This window comes from Armigeres subalbatus, chromosome 3 (assembly GCF_024139115.2).
Source record: "Armigeres subalbatus isolate Guangzhou_Male chromosome 3, GZ_Asu_2, whole genome shotgun sequence".
Lineage (NCBI taxonomy): Eukaryota > Metazoa > Arthropoda > Insecta > Diptera > Culicidae > Armigeres > Armigeres subalbatus.
In genome coordinates, this window is record NC_085141.1 from 281,652,301 (window position 1) to 281,674,715 (window position 22,415).

The following is a 22,415-nucleotide window of genomic DNA, read 5'->3' on the forward strand; positions in this document are numbered from 1 at the left end:
AAAAAAGCCATGATTTCACTTACGGATGAAATTTTTACAAAACAATAAAAAAATGATCAATGTTTCCCCGAATCACGGTATATGCTATATTAAACATCTGGAGAATTGAACAATTTCAGAAAAAAAATTACAATCTATGTTGATTAAATTCTAACAATTCTTTCGTTATACTTTCAGAGTCTTCGAAGACATCGCTCAATATTGTGCCACCTATAGTAACCTAATTCCACTATCGTTCGTGCTCGGTTTCTACGTCACCATCGTAATGACCCGGTGGTGGAATCAGTACACCAGTATACCGTGGCCGGACCCAATAGCAGTATTCGTCAGTGCCAATGTTCACGGACAGGTAAGTGCACTCGCTTGTTGGTGATTGTTTACAAGCTCGAATTAAAAATTATGACTCCGATCGTACACTGAGCTTGTGATAGTGCACAAAAAAAAGGCGATGCAGTCACCTGCCTTGCAAAGTACTCACACCACACTATTGAATGCGATAAAATTATCCTCCCACTACACCCTCGCTTCCTTTTAAAGTTAGAAACCTACGCTAAGAGGCAGAGAGCGGTTTGAGTAAACGAAGCATTCAACAGTCTGTCTGGCGCCATCCTGTGCTCTATGTGAGGAAGGCAGCGCGCAATTCATCAATATTGCATGGTTGTTAGCTTGATTTGCAACGGTAAATTTATGATGTCGTGGAGACGATTCAGAATATTTTTCAATGATTCATTATTTCATGCCTTAGGATACCTTACAGAGATGTAAAAGGTGAAATGTGAGGGTGAAAATAAAATCTATTTCTTTATGTCTTTATTTACGAGACTTTCAGCCCTAGGCAGAAGAACTTATTGTTTGCTCAAAGATGCAAACTGGATAAAGTAGTTGCTTTTTCGTACAAGGGAAAGTGAGATTAACATTCTTTCTTTATTTAACAAGGATGATCTGCATAATTTAAGCTCTAAAATATTATAATACGACACTTACCGTCATAAATAACACTATTTTATCTATTTTTCATTAGGATGAACGAGGTCGCGTGATGCGTCGAACCATCATGCGATATGTGTGCCTGTGCTTCACCATGGTGTTAACAAATATTTCACCTCGAGTGAAGAAGCGGTTTCCCACGATCGACCATCTCGTCGAGGCCGGTCTACTCAACGAGAACGAACACAAGATCATGCACAATCTGAACCAGAAATTCCCACGGCATTCGAAGCACTGGTTACCAATTGTTTGGGCCGCGAGTATTGTGACTCGAGCGCGGAAAGAAGGTCGCTGCCGAGATGACTTCGCCGTCAAAACCATCATCGACGAGCTAAACAAGTTCCGAGGTCAGTGTGGTCTACTGATCTCCTACGACACCATCAGTATTCCGCTGGTGTATACTCAAGTGGTGACGCTGGCCGTCTATTCATATTTTCTGTTTTCGGTTATGGGCCAACAATCGGTTGAATCGAAAGAGAACGTCACTGGGATCGTGACTAGAATTGACCAATACTTCCCGATATTTACAACGTTGCAGTTTTTCTTCTACATGGGATGGCTCAAAGTGGCGGAGTCGCTGATCAATCCATTTGGCGAAGATGATGACGATTTTGAGGTGAACTGGATGATCGATCGAAATGTTCAGGTTTCGTATCTCATTGTAGACGAAATGCATCACGAACATCCAACCCTGGTGAAAGATCAGTACTGGGATGAAGGATTCCCGGTGGAGTTACCTCACACGGTAGCTTCGGCTGTCATCAAGGAGGAACCACCGGCTCCCTCGACCGATAACATTACGGTCAATCGAAGACAGGCCGAGGTGATACCGGTTGTTCCATCATCGGTGCGGGTGGACGAACTGGTCGGTAAAAAAAATCAAAATGTTGATTACACATTCCCTGAACAGCAGGGAATGCTTGACGACGAGGTTAGCGAACGAGTGCTGGAACAGCTCCAAGATTTTTTACATTTTTATTATATTGCAATTTTTTGATTCGCCGGTGCACACGCAGAAATGGATATACCTTCATACCTGGGTGGCAACGATATATTTATACACTGGAAATGATTCATAAAACCTAAACCAGTACGCAAACAAATGCATTTGATGATATAAAACACAGTAAATAAAGTTCCAACGAGACTTTTTCAATTAGCAAAAATATCAAAAACCGCGGGTACTTTAGACTAAATCTATAAATAACACGTGTTTTTTTTTTAACAAAGACGGGATCTTGTTAACTAATCAACTGATATCATACTAAACAAACCAAAAATAGCCACAAAAGACTGGTGTTGCAGTTTTAGGAACCTCTGATAGAAGTGTAATTACCGTAACGTTGCCACCCTGCTTCAAATTCAAATTGTTTATTTTTTAATTTATTTAAAAAATAATAAGGAAAAAGTTATATAACTATTTCGGCGTTTCTCACCACTTACCTCGAATCAAAATTATTTAACTTTAATATTACCGGTGGAAGATTTAAAATCTTGTATTAACTGCATTATAAATTTTTGTCTTTATAGAAATAGTCTGTCCGTAGAATGCAGCTTTTTGAATAGAATCACACATCTTAACTGTGATAATGCATTTAATTATTCCTTATTTTATTTTAGCGAAAACATTGGACCTACATCAAAAACAACTACGCCATCTGTAAGATGAAATCACATTCGAGCACTCGCTTACTAATCTGGTGGATAATCTAAAACCAAAAACCAAAAACCTAAGAACACTTCCTTTTCAAAACACGAAACACACAAACTTTTTTAAATACCCTTCAATGCACTATTTCAACCTAATTCTCACTTTTAAAACACTTAACAATATTTTGAAATCAGTACATGATAATGACACGAACCCAACTTCTACTAAAAAAACATCAATGAAACACGTAATCTAGACATGGTAACAAGAGAATGCTCTCGAAGTGATAAACGGTTGATAACGATAAGATTCTACGTAGCACAACTTGTGGTGGAAGGCATTGTTAATAATGGCTCGTTCTTGTACCGATAAAGGCAACTAACAGAATAACCGCTATGAATGAATTCTGGATATTTTAAATAGGGATCTACCGACTTTTTCCGCAATTCTGGAATATAATACCTGCTTTTCCGTTTCGAGTTTGAATAATTAATCGGCAACACATTTTACAAATAATCAAATAATCATCTTTAAACCTATTGAAAACCATGATCTTTTTGGTTCAATCAAAGTCAATTGCCTTTTTTCCGGGTATTAAACCACCCGACGACTTGGACATTAAATTACAATGTTCTGAAAACTCAGATGTGAATATGTACATTATGTGGAAGATTACGATTTGAAAAATGTATTGGAGGTAACTACTTTCCTTTAATGGAACCCGAACCCACGATTCTCAGTACGCTAGACTGGTGCTTTAACCAACTAGGTTACGAAGGACCTCCGTCGGTCTTCGCAACTTAGCGGCTACTGGAAGAGCCCAAGAGCCGGAAATGGAAGTTTCGCGATCTTGCCTTTTAGGCAACATTCACACACTGCTCGAATACCACATGGCTGGATACGAAATTCATTTGCAAGATCACATTTCTCCAGTTCAAAAATAGCCTCCGTGTCCCGATGCCCTAGTCTTCGATGCCATTCATGAATGCATAATGGGTTATTGCTCTTGGTCACTGCTGTGGTTGGTTTTTCTTGCGTTTTAACAAGTACAACTAGTACAGCTTCGCCGACCATTACAAGAAATAGTACAACCAGATGTAAGAAAAACTCACCTCGGCTCCTTTCTTGACCAAACATCCAACAGAAATCAAATTGGCGTTCATTTCCGGAACGAACAGAACTCTGGAAAGTACCACTTGCTTAACTCAACGATCTTGCACGAAATAGCTGATCCGACACGTTCCTTCTCCTCCCACCATACACTTGCGACCGTCAGCCACTATCACTACTGTTGATGTTTTCAAATTGCGATCCTCGATGCTGTCAAAGTATTTACGATTTGCGCAAATATGCCATGACGGACCTGAGTCTACTGTCCACTCACCGATTGAGTCACCAACCGCGAACACGAATGCATCTTCTTCCATATGGGATGCAACTTTCGTTTGAGCACTTTTTGGCTTTGCAACGTCCCGAGTGATGTCATGAAATTTTTGTTTCACTCGACAGTCTTTCTTCTTATGTCCAACTTTGTGAAAGTTGTGACAAACAACACTTTTCTTGACCGACAATTTTTCGTTCACCTTCAACGCTTTCTCACTTTTTTCGTTCCCTTTGCGTTTCATCACTTCATCCATGACCTTTTGCCTCACTAGTGCTAAGGTTATTTCTTCTTCCTTACGGCAGTCCAAAGCCGTCGTGAGGTTCAAGACTTCGGAAGGATACGGAGGACCATCATCACCTCTAGCTCCCTTCCAAGATTCGTCCCGGCTTTCGACAACTTCTCGAATAACTGTTCCATCTCATACAAATGCTGCTCAATGTTTTCACCGTCGGTGTACCGCATGTCAACTTTGGCTGACAGCGTCACTTTTTCGTAGTGTTTCTGCAAACTTTGCCACGCTTCTTTTGCTGTCGCCGTGTTACGAATAAGAGCATGTTGTGTTTCCTCCACCAGCAATCCAATGGTCGCTCTTGCCTTCTGGTCTCCAGCCTTCCACGCACTGGCGGAGCCAGCTATTGTTATTTGGTTGGGCACCACTTGGCGCAAGAACAATAGCCTATGAAAACAATAGTGTGATTGCATCGTGTGGTGCCCCACCTCTGTCTCTGCCAGTGCTTCCACGCAGCAACTTCCGCAGCATTTCCGGTGTTTCCTTCCGTCGCAGCATTCGCTACCGGAGGATTTCCTGGGCTCACATATTTCCACAGGTCCTCCCTCACTAGTAGTAGCGCGGCAGTGAATTTCGCGGCAGTGGTTATTAAGCTTCGGAATTCCTAGCCGCTCCATCTTATCAACTCGTGGTTACACACACTTCTCACTTAACTGGGCACATAACCTCTTGAAATAAAAAACGATGTGTTCTGTTACGCAGTCAAACAACTAGGGTGGGTGTACCAATTGTCGCCATACATAAGAACAACTATTTTTTAAAAAATAAGTAAAAGGCATGTGGGTGGACTTTATATATCAAGCGAAAGGTTTTTCTTTCTGCTCCTTAGAACAGCTATGAAAACCCCAATAAAATTGGTTATTATTCTCAAAATTGATTAATCCATAATAGGAACGCATGCACCAGTTGTGGCACTATTCTTAATTTTGGTTCCTTATTTGGCAAATCCCATTGTTTTCTTATGGGACTGGCCAAATAGGGACCACTAGTGCGACAACTGGTGCAAAGGACGTCAAAAATTAAGCAAAATCAATTTTTACAATTATGCTTTGCTTGTTTTGGAGGAAATCAAAGGTGTTATCGTATCATATGAATATGCTTTATCGATATGAACTTGGTTTGCGGTAATTTGATTGGCCATTTGGCATATAAAGCACTAGTGCGACAACTGGTGCTATAGCCATAACTGGTACACCTAGCCTAATGGAAAAGGTTTATTCTCGAATTCAAAAAAGGAAATACATAGGCGCGGTACAAGTCTCTTCCGCTTTCTACTCTTAACGGTTGGTACCATGCATGGTTGCCACTCTGCATGGTTGTCGCTCTGCTTGGTTGTCGTTATGCGAAGACGTGTTGCTAGATGCACCACAAAGCCTTACTGCCGCTAACTGCAAGTCGAGCACATCTGTATATGGGCCTCCATATACAGATGCGCTCGACTTGCGGTTAGCGGCAGCTTACACCTTCAATAACTGGGCTCGATTTCAAGCCAATAACAACCCATACAGGCCCTTAGAGGCGATGTGTATCATTTACCGATCTAGATATGTCCAAACCGGATGTTCTAAGTTCTCCGAATCATTCTGGAGTTCAGACCAATTGGTCTGCCAAGTCAAATGGGCTCAATACAAAGCCAATAGCAACCCATGGTGTCCATACAGGCCCTTAGATATCATGCGCATAGTTTACGACCTATATGTATCTATATGTGTACCGGATGTTAGAAGTTCTCCAAATCATTCTGGAATTCAAATGAACTGATCCACCAAGACAACTGGGTTCGATACAAAGCCAATAGTAACCCATGGGGTACATACATGCCTTGTGCATGATTTACTATCTTCTTCTTCTTCTTCATTGGCACTACATTTCCCACTGGGACATTGCCGCCTGGCAGCTTAGTGTTCATTTAGCACTTCCACAGTTATTAACTGCGAGGTTTCTAAGCCAAGTTACCATTTCTGCATTCGTATATCATGAGGCTCACACGATGATACTTTTATGAACAGGAAAGTCCGAAAATTGTCTAGACCGGCACCGGGAATCTAACTGAGCCACCCTCAGCATGGTCTTGCTTTGTAGCCGCGCATCTTACCGCACGGCTAAGGAGGGCCCCTTTTACTATCTAGATATGTCAAAACTTGATATTCTAAGCTCTAAATTAATGATTTCGTGTGTGTTACTTCTACGTGAAGTTAAACGATTTACAATGATATGGAAATGCTAATATCATCTTAAACTTGGACGTACATGTTCATGATAGCATTAGAGGCGAAAGTATAGAATTGATAGTTCCGTTAGGATACGGCAGGCATGAAGAATGTTTTTATAAGTCGATTTGAAAGCGAGCGGAGGCAATATTTGATGGCACAAATATCACAACCTTCCTTCTGCCAAGCTCCCGTATGCGGAGGAATCGACTTCTATGAAAACATTCTTCATGTGCCGTATCCTAACGGAACTATCAATTCTATACTTTCGCCTCTAATGCTATCATGAACATGTACGTCCAAGTTTGGAAGATGATATTAGCATTTCCATATCATTCTAAGCTCTTCAAGTCATTGTGGAGTTCAGGCAAATAGATCCAGCAAGTCAACTGGGTACGATATAAAGTTATCCTTGTTATCCATACAGTGCCTTGGAGGCCATGATTAACGATTTGGATGTGTCCAAACCGGATATCTTAGATCCTCCAAATCATTCTGGAGTTCAGACAAATTGATCTATACCAAATCATCTGAGCTCGGTACAAAATCAATAGCAAGCCAGATTGTCCACCCAGATCAGGATTTACGATTTAGATAATGTCTAAGCCGGATGATCTAAGTTATCTATGCGTATAATTTACATTTTGGATATGTTCAAATCGGATATTCTAAGTTTTTCAAATCAGTCAGTAGCTCAGTCCAGTTGGAATGACGAGCTTGGTAGTCATATGGCAATTGCTTCTGCCTCATACGCAGGAGGTCGTGGGCTCAATCCCAGGCTCGTCCCATTCCTCCTACTTTGTATTTCTCATGTTAAAGCATTAGCTAGAACAGGAAATGGACTTCTATACCGGGAGAATTTGTGATAATTTCCGATTTCTGTCCCATTTTTCTTTGTTGCGGACCTTTACGCTGTGGAACTAGTCTTTTCGGACGGATGTACGGGTTTGACAACAGAACTTAAAGATTCACATGCGTACTCTTGCCCCACCCGTTACTGCGTACTTTTACCCCACAGCTCCAAAATTTATTCAGTTAATGGTTTTGACTTCTTGGAAAGCCAACCGAATTAATGTTCTGCACCACAAAGTACTCTATACAATAGGTTATCGAAATGGTACAATGCTCACCTGATTGATCGTATAGATGGTATTGGAATACTAGTTGCGAAAACACAATTATTTTTAGCAAAATGACCAGAAAATTATCTCCATATCTCCCTTGTTGTTTATTCAAATCGTTTACAATTACACATGACAATAGTTGGTCAGAATACCTATCAAACTGATGCAGTACTGCTAGTTTATCTTTTTCTATAACTTCAAAAAATCGAAAACGTACTCTTACCCCACGCGCACTCTTGCCCCTCTTTACTCTACTTGTACAATGTACATTGAAGATGAGTGCTAGTCCCAAGCAAACATCTGTTGGCTCTCTGTGCAAGAACAGCTGATCTGGTCATAATAGAGTAGCAACTACGGGCAGTCAATCAAATTCAAGCTCAGTCTGGAGCTCAATCCAGTTGGTCTACTAAGTCCATTGAGCTCAGTACAAAATCAAAGACAATCCATGGTATTCATGTAGGCCTTAAGCGGCCATACGATTAACGATTTGAATATGTGCAAAAATGATCTAAATTCACAAAATCATTCCGTAGTTCAGATCAATTTGTTTAGCAGGTCAATTACGCTCGGTACAAAATCGATAGCTATATCAATCAGGTCCCTGATTATAATCTGCATGGTTTATGGTTTAGACGTTCTAAGTCTTCCAAATCTTTGAAGTTAAGACCAATTAGTTCTCCATGCCAATCACAGGGCTGGTAGCGATAAATGCCGTTCAAAATAGTGACTTAGTGACCAAAGATGACGAAAAAAGTGACAAATAGTGACTTTCAGAAGCAGAAAAAGTGACTAAATAGTGACTTTTGTATGAGCTGAGGTGCATTCGTATTGTCACTGTGTTACTCGTAGTAGATCGGAAACTAGGGATATCATGTTTTTTTTTTCAAATCCTTATTAGAATGCTATCAGAAATCAAGAAAAGACAAAAATTACAAAAGCATGAGGATTACTACTGCTGGCCGTGTGCATCTTCACCGTAACTAAGGAGAGGATGGATCTTAGCAAGGGGCAACCGACTTGGCGACACCATCATAAATACCACGAAGATGGATATTGAGGAAGGTATAAGTTGGGACATCCAGAGGCTAGCAATATGACCATGGTAAACCTTATTCCGTAACACACCACGTAATGGTATTTACCCAGCGTCATGTGTAAAGCAAGTTCAACAGCATTGTGGTAATGAAGTTTAACATGAGCTCGAAGTTTTTCGTGAAACTGAAGTTTGTGTATGAAAAAGGCAGAATAAAATATAACAATTTTTGCGCTGTCTTTTACTACTGTTCAAAAAGTATTGTCTCGTCAAAAATATATTCCCAAAAGTTGCAAGACAGTGTGAAAGAGTGCTAGAATGAAGCCCAATCCAAAAGGCTTTCGCTAATTTGTATGTAGTTAGACGTGTGAACATTCGTTTTGGCACGTTGAAAAATTAGCACGGTTCTTCGGTAAAAAAGCAATAAAATGATCTAATCAATTACTAGACAGAGTATTATTTGGAATCACAAAGTTTATGAATCTTTATAAGGACAAATTGTAAAAAAAAACTTAAAGAATTCAAAATTATGATGACATTTTTAAAATAGGATTTTTAATAATTAAAAATAACATTTTTAATCGTAACAAATTTGAATACATATACCGTGACATGCCCTATTACCGTGGGGTTAAGGACGTGTTCACAATAAATTCGCTATATAAAATTCAATTTGTAACAATCACCCTTGAAAACTATGTCACTTTAATCAATATTAAATACATTTGAAGGAAAAAATATGTTTTGTACTTCAACTCATAAAAAAATGAAGAAAATAGTATTTGATATTTGACTTATGAATATGCCTAACTGCGTACATTCCGAAGAAGATTCCAAATACCGCGCAGTAAATTGCCTAATACCGTGCCCTATCAAACAAGCTCAAATGATGAGCTTAAGAGCACATTTACAATAAAATGTGTAAATAATTGAATCATATACAAATTTCAGTTAAATTATTAGGTCATACATACTAAAAAACGTCGTAAAAATTTACTATTTTACACAGATACCTACTGAGAAAAGAATCATTTCCTTGGGAAGTTAGCAATTTCTCAATATTGACGATTTAAAAGCGTTTATTAATTTTTCAAATAATTTACTTCACATTTCTTTAGGTTTTAGATAGATGATATCCAATCGAGTGTCTAAGTAGATTTGAAGACAATGGGAGGATTTGTATTCAGATGAAAAATACTCTACTTTCATTTCTAAAGGAAACTGCACAGGAAAAATATTTACGTCTAAAGTCTGTGGTAAATATCGCATAAATGATATTGTATTCGTATGTGCTGAGCGACACAATAAAGACGATTTGTATGTTCATTAGATGTATATTATCTTCAAGTCTTCCAACAGAAATTTTTCTTTACGGAAGTATTGGAATAATACATATTGCAATATGTAATTCATCTGAATGATGCTTCCGTAGTAATCCTATGCATAAAATGTCGTAGATATTTAATATGAATGTTTCAATACCTATACGATATTGTCTAGTGGTCTATGTATTCAATGTGATGGTTACGTTTTATTTTTCTGGATATCAACTTCACGGTATAGCCTAGTCACGGTATTAGGCACTACTGGCGAAGAAGATGGCCTAATACCGCGACAATTGTTTCTATCAATAAAAATGCAAAAACAAGAAATTTAAACACCATTTCAGTACCCAGCTCAATTTTTATAGCTGTAAAACTGAACTCAATGAGATATTGGAAGTAAATATCATTTAAAAATCAAGTTACAAGACTTGGAAATACAGTAATATCCCGATTTTATCACCCCTGGCAAATTTTGAGGTGATAATACTTTATTTATTTCCAATTTTTTAATTCAATCCACAAATATGAATCATTTTATGCCTTGGAAAGGCAAAATGCGTGAACGGTACCCGTTATTTCTTGTCGAAATTGCTTACAGAATCCTTCCCAGGTACTCAGAAGTCATTCATAATAAACTACAGGCGGTGAAAGTTATTTCATGAAAATCAATGTTGTTTGCGGTATTATTTACGGAAATAAAAAGAATGACTAAAATTTTCAAAAAATTTTGGGGTGACAAAATCGGGTCGAAAACGTGATAAAATCGGGGGTAGACAAAATCGGGGAGTGACAAAATCGGGTCAACACTGTATAACCATAATTTTAGGCGTTTTGAAGCGGGTGCAAATTTTGGCTGATCGAGCCATACATTTTCACATTTATTTTTTAGCGCCTAATTTACGTCACAAATACCCACAATAATAATTTGCTAACATTTTGTGATATATATTTGTGTATTTCACCAAATAATGTGATGTGTATGACAGACAGTACCTCTATATTCATCAATTTGGATAAAATCCACGGTATTAGGGTCTGTTCACAAATTACGTAACGCTTCAGGGGGGAGGGGGGAGGTCCAACTTACGTTATACTTTGTTACACTAAAAGGTGGGGGAGGGGTGGGTACTACCAAATGTTACGCATAACACGAATAAAAATTTATTTGAATGTCTTATTTTTAATCACTGATTGAAGTACAGGCATACCTCGATAGTACGTACCCTCGATAGTGCGTACCCTCGATAGTACGTACCCTCGATTGTACGTACATTTTACCTCGATAGTACGTACACAAAAAAAAAATTTTTTTTTGTTCAATTATCTTTACGATTTTAGTAAAAATTTGAAAATGCTTTGATCATGGCACATGCGGGGGTCCTTCATATGCTACGCAATAATTTCACAACTGATTTAAACACCATCGTGAGCTTATAAGGAATTTAGTAGCAAAACTTTGAAAAAGCAGCGTGTCATAAATGTTTGCATTTTAAACAATTGAAGGAACATCTGAAACAGCTGAGCGATGCGGAGCGCGTCCAAGCCCTCATAAAGCAGAATATCAGCAAGAGGAAATCTTTTGTCTTGGACGCGTTCGCACACGCACTCGTGTGAGTATGTCATCGGCATAAGAGTGTTACCAGCAATATATAAAATTTTATGGGTATGATTGTCTTAGAAAGCAGATTAGCTATCCACTTAATTGAACAATTATTATGTTTATGAATGATTTTATCTATCAAGGAAATTAGTTTCAGTTCTAGAACCCTTCCCCATTCATTAGTTCACCTGATAGATCAGAAAATATTTCCCCGAAGAGTAAATTAATTTCATCATGGAAATGGTGATTCATAAAATAGAATTTTCGGCAAGATATTTTACTGTTTAATTTAGTTTACATTAAGTTTAGTTCCATTCTATTCACTTGTCGGTAACATTTTTTTTTCTTGAGAAACAAATTAGCAGCGTTACTAAAATGAGGAAAATTTTTGGTGGAAAATTTCCTCTGAGACGTCTTACTGAGAATTCCGAAGAAGTTTATCATGGAACAGTAGTTTCTCCCAAGGGTTCTCCCTGGGATACCTTGGTAGTTTGGTCGAAAATTCCATACATGATTTAACTTGATATTCTATCTAGACCTGTGCGCCTATTGAAATTTTATCGACCGTGAGGCGTGATAGATCATTTTCAGCCAGTGCCAGTGGCGTGGTGGTGATTGGCGGCGGCGTGAGTCAGCGTGAATCAATTTCGTGTATTACAAGTTTTCCGGAATTTATCTGGATGTTCCTCCAGGAATTCCTCCGGAAGTTCCTCTAGGAATTTCTCCGCGAATTTTTACGAAATTCCTCCCGACATCCATCTTAAATTATAGCCAAATATTTCTCCGTTAATCCTTCCAAATATACCCTCCATTCAGCAATTCATTTAGGAATTCTCTTAGAATTTTTCACATCCCCTTTCCCAGAACTTCCACCAGAAAATCATTCAGAAATTCCTATGTAAACTCCTCCGGGCATTCTCTCTGGAGTTACTTAATTACTTCGAGGTCTTTCCGGATTTTCTTCAGAAACTCACGTGGAAGCCCTTGATACTCACGCCCCAGGAATTCTTCCAGAAATTCTTCCAAGAACTCTCCCGGAAAATTGTTCCCGTTTTTTATCTTCGGGAATTCTCTTGGAAATTCCTTGCAAAATTCGTCTGCAAATTCATCTGGCTACAAAAATTAAATTTCGCTAAAACCAGTGCTGGAAATATTCCCTTCACGAGTAAGAAAAGAGTGTAATTGGGCCTACCAGAAATGCCATACTCGCGCGAACCTACTGCCTGCATTGCCTGCTTTGTTCGCGAGTACGGGCAGAGCAAAGACAAAAAGTAGGGCAGTATTTTTTTCGCGAGTAAAAATCACGATCGCGAGTATTTGTGGTTACTTCGAACAAAATGGATAAATTTCACCTCACATAAGCATAGTAACAATGAACAAATGTGTTTTTGCTTGAACTTCCATGGGAATTTGTTCCGATGTTGGTTTATGACATTTTGTAAATTAACCCCAATGACTCGCGAAGCTCCACGAACATTTTTCGGGGTTCGCTTTTCTGTTTTCTCTGCGAGTAGTAGGTAGGCAAGAAAAGGCAAAACAAGTGTTCGCGAGTATTTTGCATGGCATGGGTTTTGTGAACAAAGTTCACAGATATCCACCACTGGTCAAAACTCTTTCGGAATTACCTACAAAAATTCCCCTTGAAATTCCTCTGGAAATTATTTAAGGGATTCCCCCGGAAGATCCTGCAGCCATTCTCGAAATTTCTACGGTACTTCGCTTAAAATTTCTATAAAAAATCATCCAAAATGCCCTTCAGTATTTTCCGAGATTTTTTCCAGGAATTTGCAGCAATATCTTAAAACAATAACCCCGAAAATTATTTCAGAAATTCCTCCATGTATTCTCCCAAAAAATCCGCCAATAATTTCCCCGGAAATTACTTCAAGAACTTCTTCAGAAATCTATTTTAAAGTTCCCCCGAAAAGTTCTTCAAAAATTATCCGGGAATTCGTTTCGGAATTACCACAGAATTTTCTCAAATTATTCTGCAGAAAATTCCATCAATAACTGCTCCGGGAAGTTCCTTTTTCAGAATTAATGGGGGTATCCGAAAGGATTTCCTGAAGAATTTCTTAAAGTAATTTTTGAAAAAACAAATCGCTATGTGTTTCTTGGTTTGAGTTTGAGTTTCAAAAAATCTTGATGGATGTGTTCTTTTGGGGGTCCAAAACATGTTGCACTGTCCAAAACAAAGAATATTTTCATTTCAGAAAATGGCAAATTTTACTGATTTATCAATAACTGAAGCTAATTTTGAATTTCTATTTCATAAATAAGACTTTCGTCTTTGAAATGGTGTCATTTCCGCCCATATCGAACCTGTATTTCAATAGATATAAGCATATATTGGGATGAACTTCCTCAAGGGGTCCAAAATAGGACAGTTACCCTATAATTACGAATCATAATGAAGGTTCCTTCAAATCAACGCGATGCGTTTGCTGCTATAGCTGACACTTTGTCGCTTTGGTAAGGATGCATCAATTAGGCTTTCCATGAGGACATTCAGCGATGGGACTGACAATCGGAATCAAAACAAAGTGTGTATGCAGTTGAAGGCAACTCACTTCTGGTGTAAACCGCGCTTAACAATTTTCTTTAGATTATTCTGTCAGTCCGGTCAGAATCTGTCAAAAATTCTAGGTAAACAAAAATGGTCAGCTGATCGCAGCTGTCTCATGGATTGGCTTATAGAGCCAATAAAATCGCAACGACAGTGACAGCGCAAGACAAACTAAAAGCTTTTCATTTACATAAAATAGGTGGATTCCATAAAATACGTCACGTAAAAATGTTGTGATCAACTACTTTTTGTAGTAACATGCATAATTATGAATGATGTCGTGTAACATATCTTTAAAACGTCACGAATATCACGTAGCTTATGGATGTTCCGAAGCATTAACATACAATATTTCATAAAAACAATAGCCTCACATTTACAAGGACGATAAGTTTGCGCAATGCTATATGTAGGCACCATTTCAAGAAAAATCTGAGTCATGCTGGTCCGTTGTGTACTGTATCAAATATAAATTCGCTTAGAATACAGAGCCTTCTATCGAAATTTTGGCTTCCGATCAGTTTTATAAACATTACACCACTCCCAAATAAATAGAAAGGCGAAAATTTTTTTTTTGTTCGGTTTTTTTTTTGCTTCGATAGTACGTACGCTTCGATAGTACGTACACTAAAATTACGGAGGTGTACGTACTATCGAGGTATGCCTGTAATTGTTGTTTATCGTTATCGTCTATTAGTCATTATCGAAATCAAGCATGCTGACATGAGTAAAAAACCAAGCGAATGTTGTATTTCTCGACACCACAGTTTCACAAAACTATGTAAATGTCGCATTCTAACGGTCGCAATTCTATTTTCGTTTCTACTAGCTGCATTCTTGATATCCTTGTTTTTTTATTATGTACCGTCCCTTTGTCTAACAGTGTTCAAAAAATTCCGAAACCCAAACGCTACAGAGAAGGGAAAAAAATTGCCTTTAAAATTTTCACAGTTACGCGTTACATGGGGGAGGGAGGGGGTACCAAAAATGTTACATTTTGTTACGAGGGGGAGGGAGGGGGTCAAAAACTCGGACTATTGCGTTACGTAATTTGTGAACAGACCCTTAGGCAATGCGCGGAATTAGGACAGGTCACGGTATAGTCCATTTGCCATTTGTTTTTTCGAGACCCTGATCTCGGTTTTATTAAAAACATTAACCAGATATATATAACATGAATTTTACCACACCTAAGTTTCCTAAGTTTCAAGTTTCGTAAAATGTGATCCAAAATCTTGAATTTGATGCAGAAATTGCTTTGGAAAACTCTGATTTGTTTTTCAGAAATTTCAGCGGAAGTTTTTTTTTTTTGAGAAAAACTTGTGAGAATTTTTTTCAAAAATTGTGCGGAAAATTCTTGTGAAATCTTTCTCCAGGAGTTCGAACGGAAATTCCAACAGAAATCCAATAGCGAATGTCAGCACAAAAACTTCCGAGGCAGAATATTTTGTAGACATTCCTTGCTGTCTTTCAGGAATTTCCGCAGGAACTGCACGTCAATTATTATAAAAACTTATCCGCGAATCCCTGAAAAAAAATCTCCTTCAAATACAAGGAAGCTTTTTATAACAAAGGTGTATTTTCTGGATTTAGTGCGCTAGATTCGCCTAATAATGCGCTAAGCAACACATCAATTAGTTTGACAGATAAAACTTCGGAAGAAAGTTCGGTTTGGAAGTCCCGAATTCTAATGAGGTGCTACGTCGACAATATCATGCTGTGTGGTTCGTCATAGAGGGGTTAATCAATCAGAAACTAAGAAATATCTCGAAATTATGTCAAAATTGACGTGACAAAAACTGGATATTCAGAAACGATGAAAAAGGACAACAAGTGAAGTTCTTACCCTTATAATGCTTGCTAAACGAGTGCACAATAGTATAATGCATTCAATAATGGCTTGGAAATATCCAAAAAAAATGGGTAAGCATAGACATCAAATGTAGAGTCCCTTCTCAACGACATTGCTTTCGAAAATAAAAGCCTACGCTCCTTATTTATTAAATTTCCACCCAAAACTAAATCCGCGCGAATCCTCAAAACCGTTGTGTAAATCCGCATCTAATCCGCGAAAACAACAAAAACCGCGAAATCCGCGTAGTCGTAACAATCCTGCGCTTTATAAACGGAGTTGCTCAAACGTAAGCCCAAGCTTTGCTGTGTGGTCTGCATACAGGGCTCTCGATCCCGAAGTCCATGGTTCGAACCCACTCTGCCTTTCATAAGACGGCCTTGGAGCAATTTCTAAAACTTTATATATTTTGCTAACAGATTTACATTTGATTTGGTTGATAATAATGGTAGGTACAAATGATTTTTATTTCGAGCCTTTTTTGCAAACGGTGGTGCGAAAATAGTGACTTTAGTGACCATTTTTCGAAAAATAGTGACTTTAGTGACTTTTGGATGCAAATAGTGACTTTTTAATGACTAGGCTCAAAATAGTGACCAAGTCACTAAAAAGTGACTTGCTACCAGCCCTGCAATCACACTAGGTACATAACCGATAGCAAGTTATTATTTCTATTTAGGTCCCTGAAGACCATGCATATGAACACACAATTTAGATATTTCCCATACTATAATCTGAGAGCTCAAAACTGAGAGCTGAGAGCTCAAAACAGAGTGTAAATCGTAAGCATGGTCGATAGTAGCCTGGATTGCTATCGGTTTTGTGCCGAGTTGACTCTTCCAGGCGGCTATATGCACATCATGGATTGCTATTGGATATGTATCGATCCCAGTTTCCTTGGTAGACCAGATACAAAGAATTGCTCCGGGCTTTGTACCAATCACAGTTGGCTTGAACATATCATGGAACATGGACATATCTAGATCGTAACATGGATAGATCAGGCACATGGCTTCTAAAGACCTGTATGGACACCATGCGTCACTATTGTTTTTGCATTGAGCCCATTTGACTAGGATGACCAATTCGTGTGAACTACCGAATGATTTGAATAACTTGGAACATCCGATTTGGACATATGTAGATCATGAATCATGCACATGGCCTCTAGGGCCTGTATGGGTTGCCATAGTCTTTGAATTGAGCCCAACTGACGTGGTAGATCAATAGGTTTGAACTCCAGAATGATTTGGAGAACTTAGAACATCCGGTTTGGACATATTTAGATCATGAATCATGTACATGGCATCTAGGGCCTGTATGAGTTGCTTTTTTTATTCCTTTCTTTATTTGGTTGGCACTCTGTGTTACTTAACCGCTACTGTGCCGAGATCTACTGTGGTATTCTCTGCTGCTAGAATCCACACAGAATCTATTTTTAGATTTTCCATTATTCATTGTTGTTGACGTTGCTGGTCCATTTTACCATGAGTCCATTGTGTCCATTTGTCCGTGTCGTGAATCCAATGATCATTGCATTGTTCGGTTGCTTTTTATCCGGGTAACGTTGGAGGAATGCTTCGGAGAAGAACAAATTGTCAGTCGTCATCAGGCAGCCGTTACGGTAAAGCGAGTACCCTAAACGCCACCGTATGTGCTGCGGATCCGGACACTGTCGAGGGTTTGGTGGAGGGACTGGGAATCGAACCCATGACCATCCGCTTGTAAGGCGAACGTGTAGCCCAACTACGCTATGGGACCCCCCTTGTATGGGTTGCTATTGTCTTTGAATTGAGCCCAGCTGACGTGGTAGATCAATAGGTCTGAACTTCAGAATGGTTTGGAGAACTTGGAACATCCGGTTTGGACATATCTTGATCGCAAATCATACGAATGGCCTTTAAAGGCCTGTATGGACACTGGGGATTGCTATTAGCTTTGTATTGAGCCCAGTTGTCTTGTTAGACCAATTGGTCTGAGCTCCAGAATGATTTGGAGAACTTAGAACATCTGATTAGGACATATTTAGATCGTAAATCATGCACATGGCCTCAAAAAGCCTGTATGGACACCATGGGTTGCTATTGACCGGTAAACTAGGTAGACCAACTGTTTCAAACTCCAGAATGATTTGGAGAACTTATACACCTGACCTGTGTTCAGAATAATTGCAGCGGAAGCCGTTTTTCATACAAAATGGTCAACTTTGACAAGCTGTAACGTTGTACCCCGATGACCAATTAAGGATTAAGTTGAAATTTTGGCAGTGAACTACAAATACGTTGAAATTTACACATATTAGGTATCGATTTTTTTCGAATGACGCGATCTAAAATTACGCACTAGGTTAAATTGTTCAAAATAATAGCAGTTTTTGTTTTGAAAATATCAGGAAAACAATTGATTGGAATGTTTTCAATTTGAATTTAGGTGCTGCGAGACAGTAAGTATTGAATAATATACAATAATAAAAAAAATACAAATTGCGGAATTTGACATTTGAATTGGTCAATATATCAAAAATAAAAACTGCTATTATTTTGAACAATTTCGCACTAGTAATTTTTGAACGCGTTATTAGAAAAATGATACTTGGTATGCGTAAATTTCAACATATTTCTAGTTCACTGCAAGTTCAACTCAATCGGTTATCGGGGTACAAAGTTAGAGCTTGTCAAAGTTGACCACTTTGTATGAAAAACGGCATCCGCTGCTGTTATTCTGCACACAGGTGCAACATCTGGTTTCAACATAACTAGATCATAAATCATACACATGGCCTCTAATGGCCTGTATAAACACCATGGATTGCCAATGTCTTTGAATTGAGCCTAGTTGACCTGGTAGACCAATGATTTGGAGAACTTAGAACATCCGGTTTGGACATATATAGATCGTAAACCATGCACATGGCCTGTATGGGCACCATGGGTTGCTATTGAGCCCAGTTGACTTGGTAGACCAATTGATCTGAGCTCCAGAATGATATGGAGAACTTAGAAAATACGAGTTGGACTTATCTAGATCGTAAACCATGTGCATGACCTATAACGGCCTGTATAAACACCATGGATTGCTAATGTCTTCGTATTGGTAGACCAATTCGTCTAAACTCCAGAATAATTTGGAAAGCTTTTAACATCCGGTTTAGACATATCCAAATCTTAAATAATACACATGGGATCTAAAGGCATGTATGGACCCCATGGGTTGCTATTGACTTTGTATCGAGTCCTGTTGTCTTGGTAGACCAATTCGTCTAACTCCAGAATATAGAGCATACGGTTTGAACATATGTAAATCGTAAATCATGGGCATGACCTCTAAGGGGCGGGGCTGTATGGACACTATAGGTTGCTGTTGGCTTTGTAGTGAGCCCAGCTGACCTGCTACGCCAATTCGTCTGAACTCCAGAATAATTTGGAGAACTTTAACATAACTTTAACATAAATACAGGTGAATTTGGCTAAAAAATGCCTGAAATATTGCAAAGTCAAATCCGGGTCAATATGGCCCGGATACCGTAAGTGTGAGTTTTGTTGAGCACTGTAGTAGGAAGGTTAAATGGTCACCTCTATAGATTCACTAAAGCAATATGTATTCCATGCTTCGCATTTGACGTTATTCAATTGATACCACTTTGGAACCTTTAGTCTTGAATCAAGGCTAAATAATAAAGCTACATGCATATACTTCAAAATAAATAATTGTACAGCAAACTCATTGTTTCGTCTCTAGTGTTTTTGTAACACTCCTGTTTAGCCTCTAACTGGCTTAATGTACTTGAGGCTATAATTGGCTTTCCTTGGAATAGTAACTCATATATTCTTCAATTGATACCGTTTTGGATTTCTAGTCTTATTTGAGATAAGAATAAGATATAGAAAATACATTTACATACTTAAATAAATGTAAGCCTATATGGTTCACATGGTTGTTATTTTTTACAGTCTACTCTGTGTCTCGCCTTTGGTGTATTCAAAAGCCCTCATCTAGAGCTTCTTCCCTACAAATCTGGACCATTCTTCTTTCCTACCTCTTTCTGGTTACTGATGTGGAATTATCAGAATATATTAGACACAGTGTACCTAATATCAACATAGAAAAATATCACATACGACGCATACGACAAGAGCTCGAAAGGTTAACGTCATTAAAAATGATAATTAATATCATATATAAGCCCCCTCCCCCACGCTTTTAACAATACTACTGTGTTATATAATTTTCAATAGTTAAGTAATGACGCTAAATTTTCCAAGTTACGAGCCATTGTTAAGCTTCTATAGTCTGTAATGTGTACTATATTGTAGAAATAGAAAAGCTTCCAGAACATTCTCTAGCGCGTGGGTTGCGTTTAATTTTAATACAAGATAATATGCTTCGAACTGTCACTAATCCTGTTCATTTTTTCCACAGGGCGATGATGCTGCAAGTGGAATCCATTTTTCGGCATACGACAACAAACCATTCCATCGAACTGGCCCATCCACTAATAGTCTTGGCAGCGTGGTGAACACCATGACCCGTGTCAACACTGTGGCGTCGGCCTTGAAACGGTTTTTCAGTAAGGATGAAAACAACAGCGTAAGTAGGCCACAAAGTGCTACGCCTGAATCCCAAACCGGGCCGTTCAAATTCCCGGGATCGGCCAGTTCCTCCAATCTTGGGCCAAGAGTGCCCGATCGAGGAAGTGTTCGCATCACCGACCAAGTGATCGAGGAAGTTGATGAACAGCAAATGACTATCACGTCGGTGACAGGCAAGAACGATGCTCGGCCCATGGCTGCTAGCCTGTGGGAACAGGGCCCCCCGAGGCCCACCGAACCGGTAGATGTTCCTCAATCAGCCTACAAGAGAACTCAATCAGCGGTGGCACATGGCCAATACGAATCCACGGAAATTTTCCCGCCAGGTGGCGTAGATGCCTTGCTTAGCGCATCCGCGCCAGTAGGACATCGGTTCGAAACGTCGTTCGTCCCTATCAACAGCCATAAAGAAGACCCCGATTTCATGGGCAGCAAAGAATCGCAGAAAACGATTGATGACCGTTTGGATGCTGGTCCAGATGGAGACATGAGTGAAACAGATGATTTTGAAAAGTTACGACAGGCACGTGAGAAAGAACGGGCTGACCGTCAAAAGGCCATCTTAGCGAGATCGGTCAGTGGACTCGCTCCTGTGGATACCGATATTTTGATGGAAAAACTAACCAAAACGGCGGCTGAACAGCAACAGCAACAAGAGGCTGGCCCATCTGGCAGCGATACACCCGACACTCGCCGACATTCCGGGGTTCCAGCCCCACCCGACCAAGCCGACACCACCTTATGATTCTACGTCTCTGAAGATGACAACGTGATCGTGGTCAATCTAACGGACGGGAGCTAGTACTAGGAGAAATTTGTGAATCTTTTTGTTCCAGGCTGGCATTGGCATTGAGTGATTAATTTATATTCAAGTTTTAAATTTTGACAATCACTACGAAGTGAGCTTTCCGGACCAGTATTCTATCAGTTAAATAGTTTCTCATTTTATCACCCTAAGCACAAACATTAGTTTATAAAATTAACCACTTAATACTACTGCTGCTGGAAAGAATTTTTTTTTCTTCGTCTACACATTTTAACTCGCACATGTTCTCGATGTGAAAACGGAACACTACAAAACACGAACTCAGTGATATTTAGCATAAACATGTATAAACCTAGGCACAACAGTAGTTATTTTGAGAAGAATTAAAAATAAAACAATAACTGCGTGGCTTTAAAAGAAAAAGTATTACAATTTAAGATGCCTTTCGAACAAATCAAATATGTATCGATATTGATGGTAATTATTGGTCGCATGCGATATTATTTCGGTTTGTCGTTTTTAGCTATCAATCACTTAAAGATACTTTAGCGGAACATATATAAATATTTTACATCAGTGTACATAAAAACGAACGACTAAAATATTGCATATTTGCAGCTTTAAATGCATACAAGTAAGTAGCATTCGTCTTAGAGGAGTTTTATGCGTATTTGACTTTGGAATCGAAACGCATTACAAACTTACAAAATAAAAAATTACTATTGAAAGACAAATAAAAGACAAATACATGTAAGGTGTTGCTGGTTTAAAACTTCTAAAAACGTATCCGTTTCACTACTATGATTGCATTGCATTGCCTCGTCGACAAGTATTAGGAAGTCATCTTAACAAAATTTCTGTAATAAAAATATCATCTGTTCATCGATCTCAAAGCTAAATTAGGCACAATAGCACGAACACGGTTTTCCGAATAAACTGGCAAGATTGGTCATGGCGACGATAGATCGGGTGATGTTTGTAGTTCTATCGAATCATTTAGTTCTGTATGCAGTTCCCAGACACTCCCGTGTCCAACTGA

General features: G+C 38.8%; 1 protein-coding gene across 2 annotated transcripts in view; it reads left to right on the plus strand.

The window, feature by feature from the left end:
• The window catches only part of LOC134224637 (bestrophin-4-like), a 98,520-nt gene extending 76,390 nt beyond the window's left edge, over positions 1 to 22,130 (plus strand). Inside the window, exons 4-6 of one of the 2 annotated variants that reach the window (XM_062704094.1) lie at positions 178 to 349; positions 1,022 to 1,918; positions 20,441 to 22,130. In XM_062704094.1, coding sequence (XP_062560078.1) covers positions 178 to 349; positions 1,022 to 1,918; positions 20,441 to 21,355 — 1,984 coding nt within the window. In that variant the 3' untranslated portion in view covers positions 21,356 to 22,130. The remainder of the gene's footprint in view (positions 1 to 177; positions 350 to 1,021; positions 1,919 to 20,440) is intronic. The other variant, XM_062704095.1, reaches the window with a different exon arrangement.
• Positions 22,131 to 22,415: the final 285 nt, after the last annotated feature.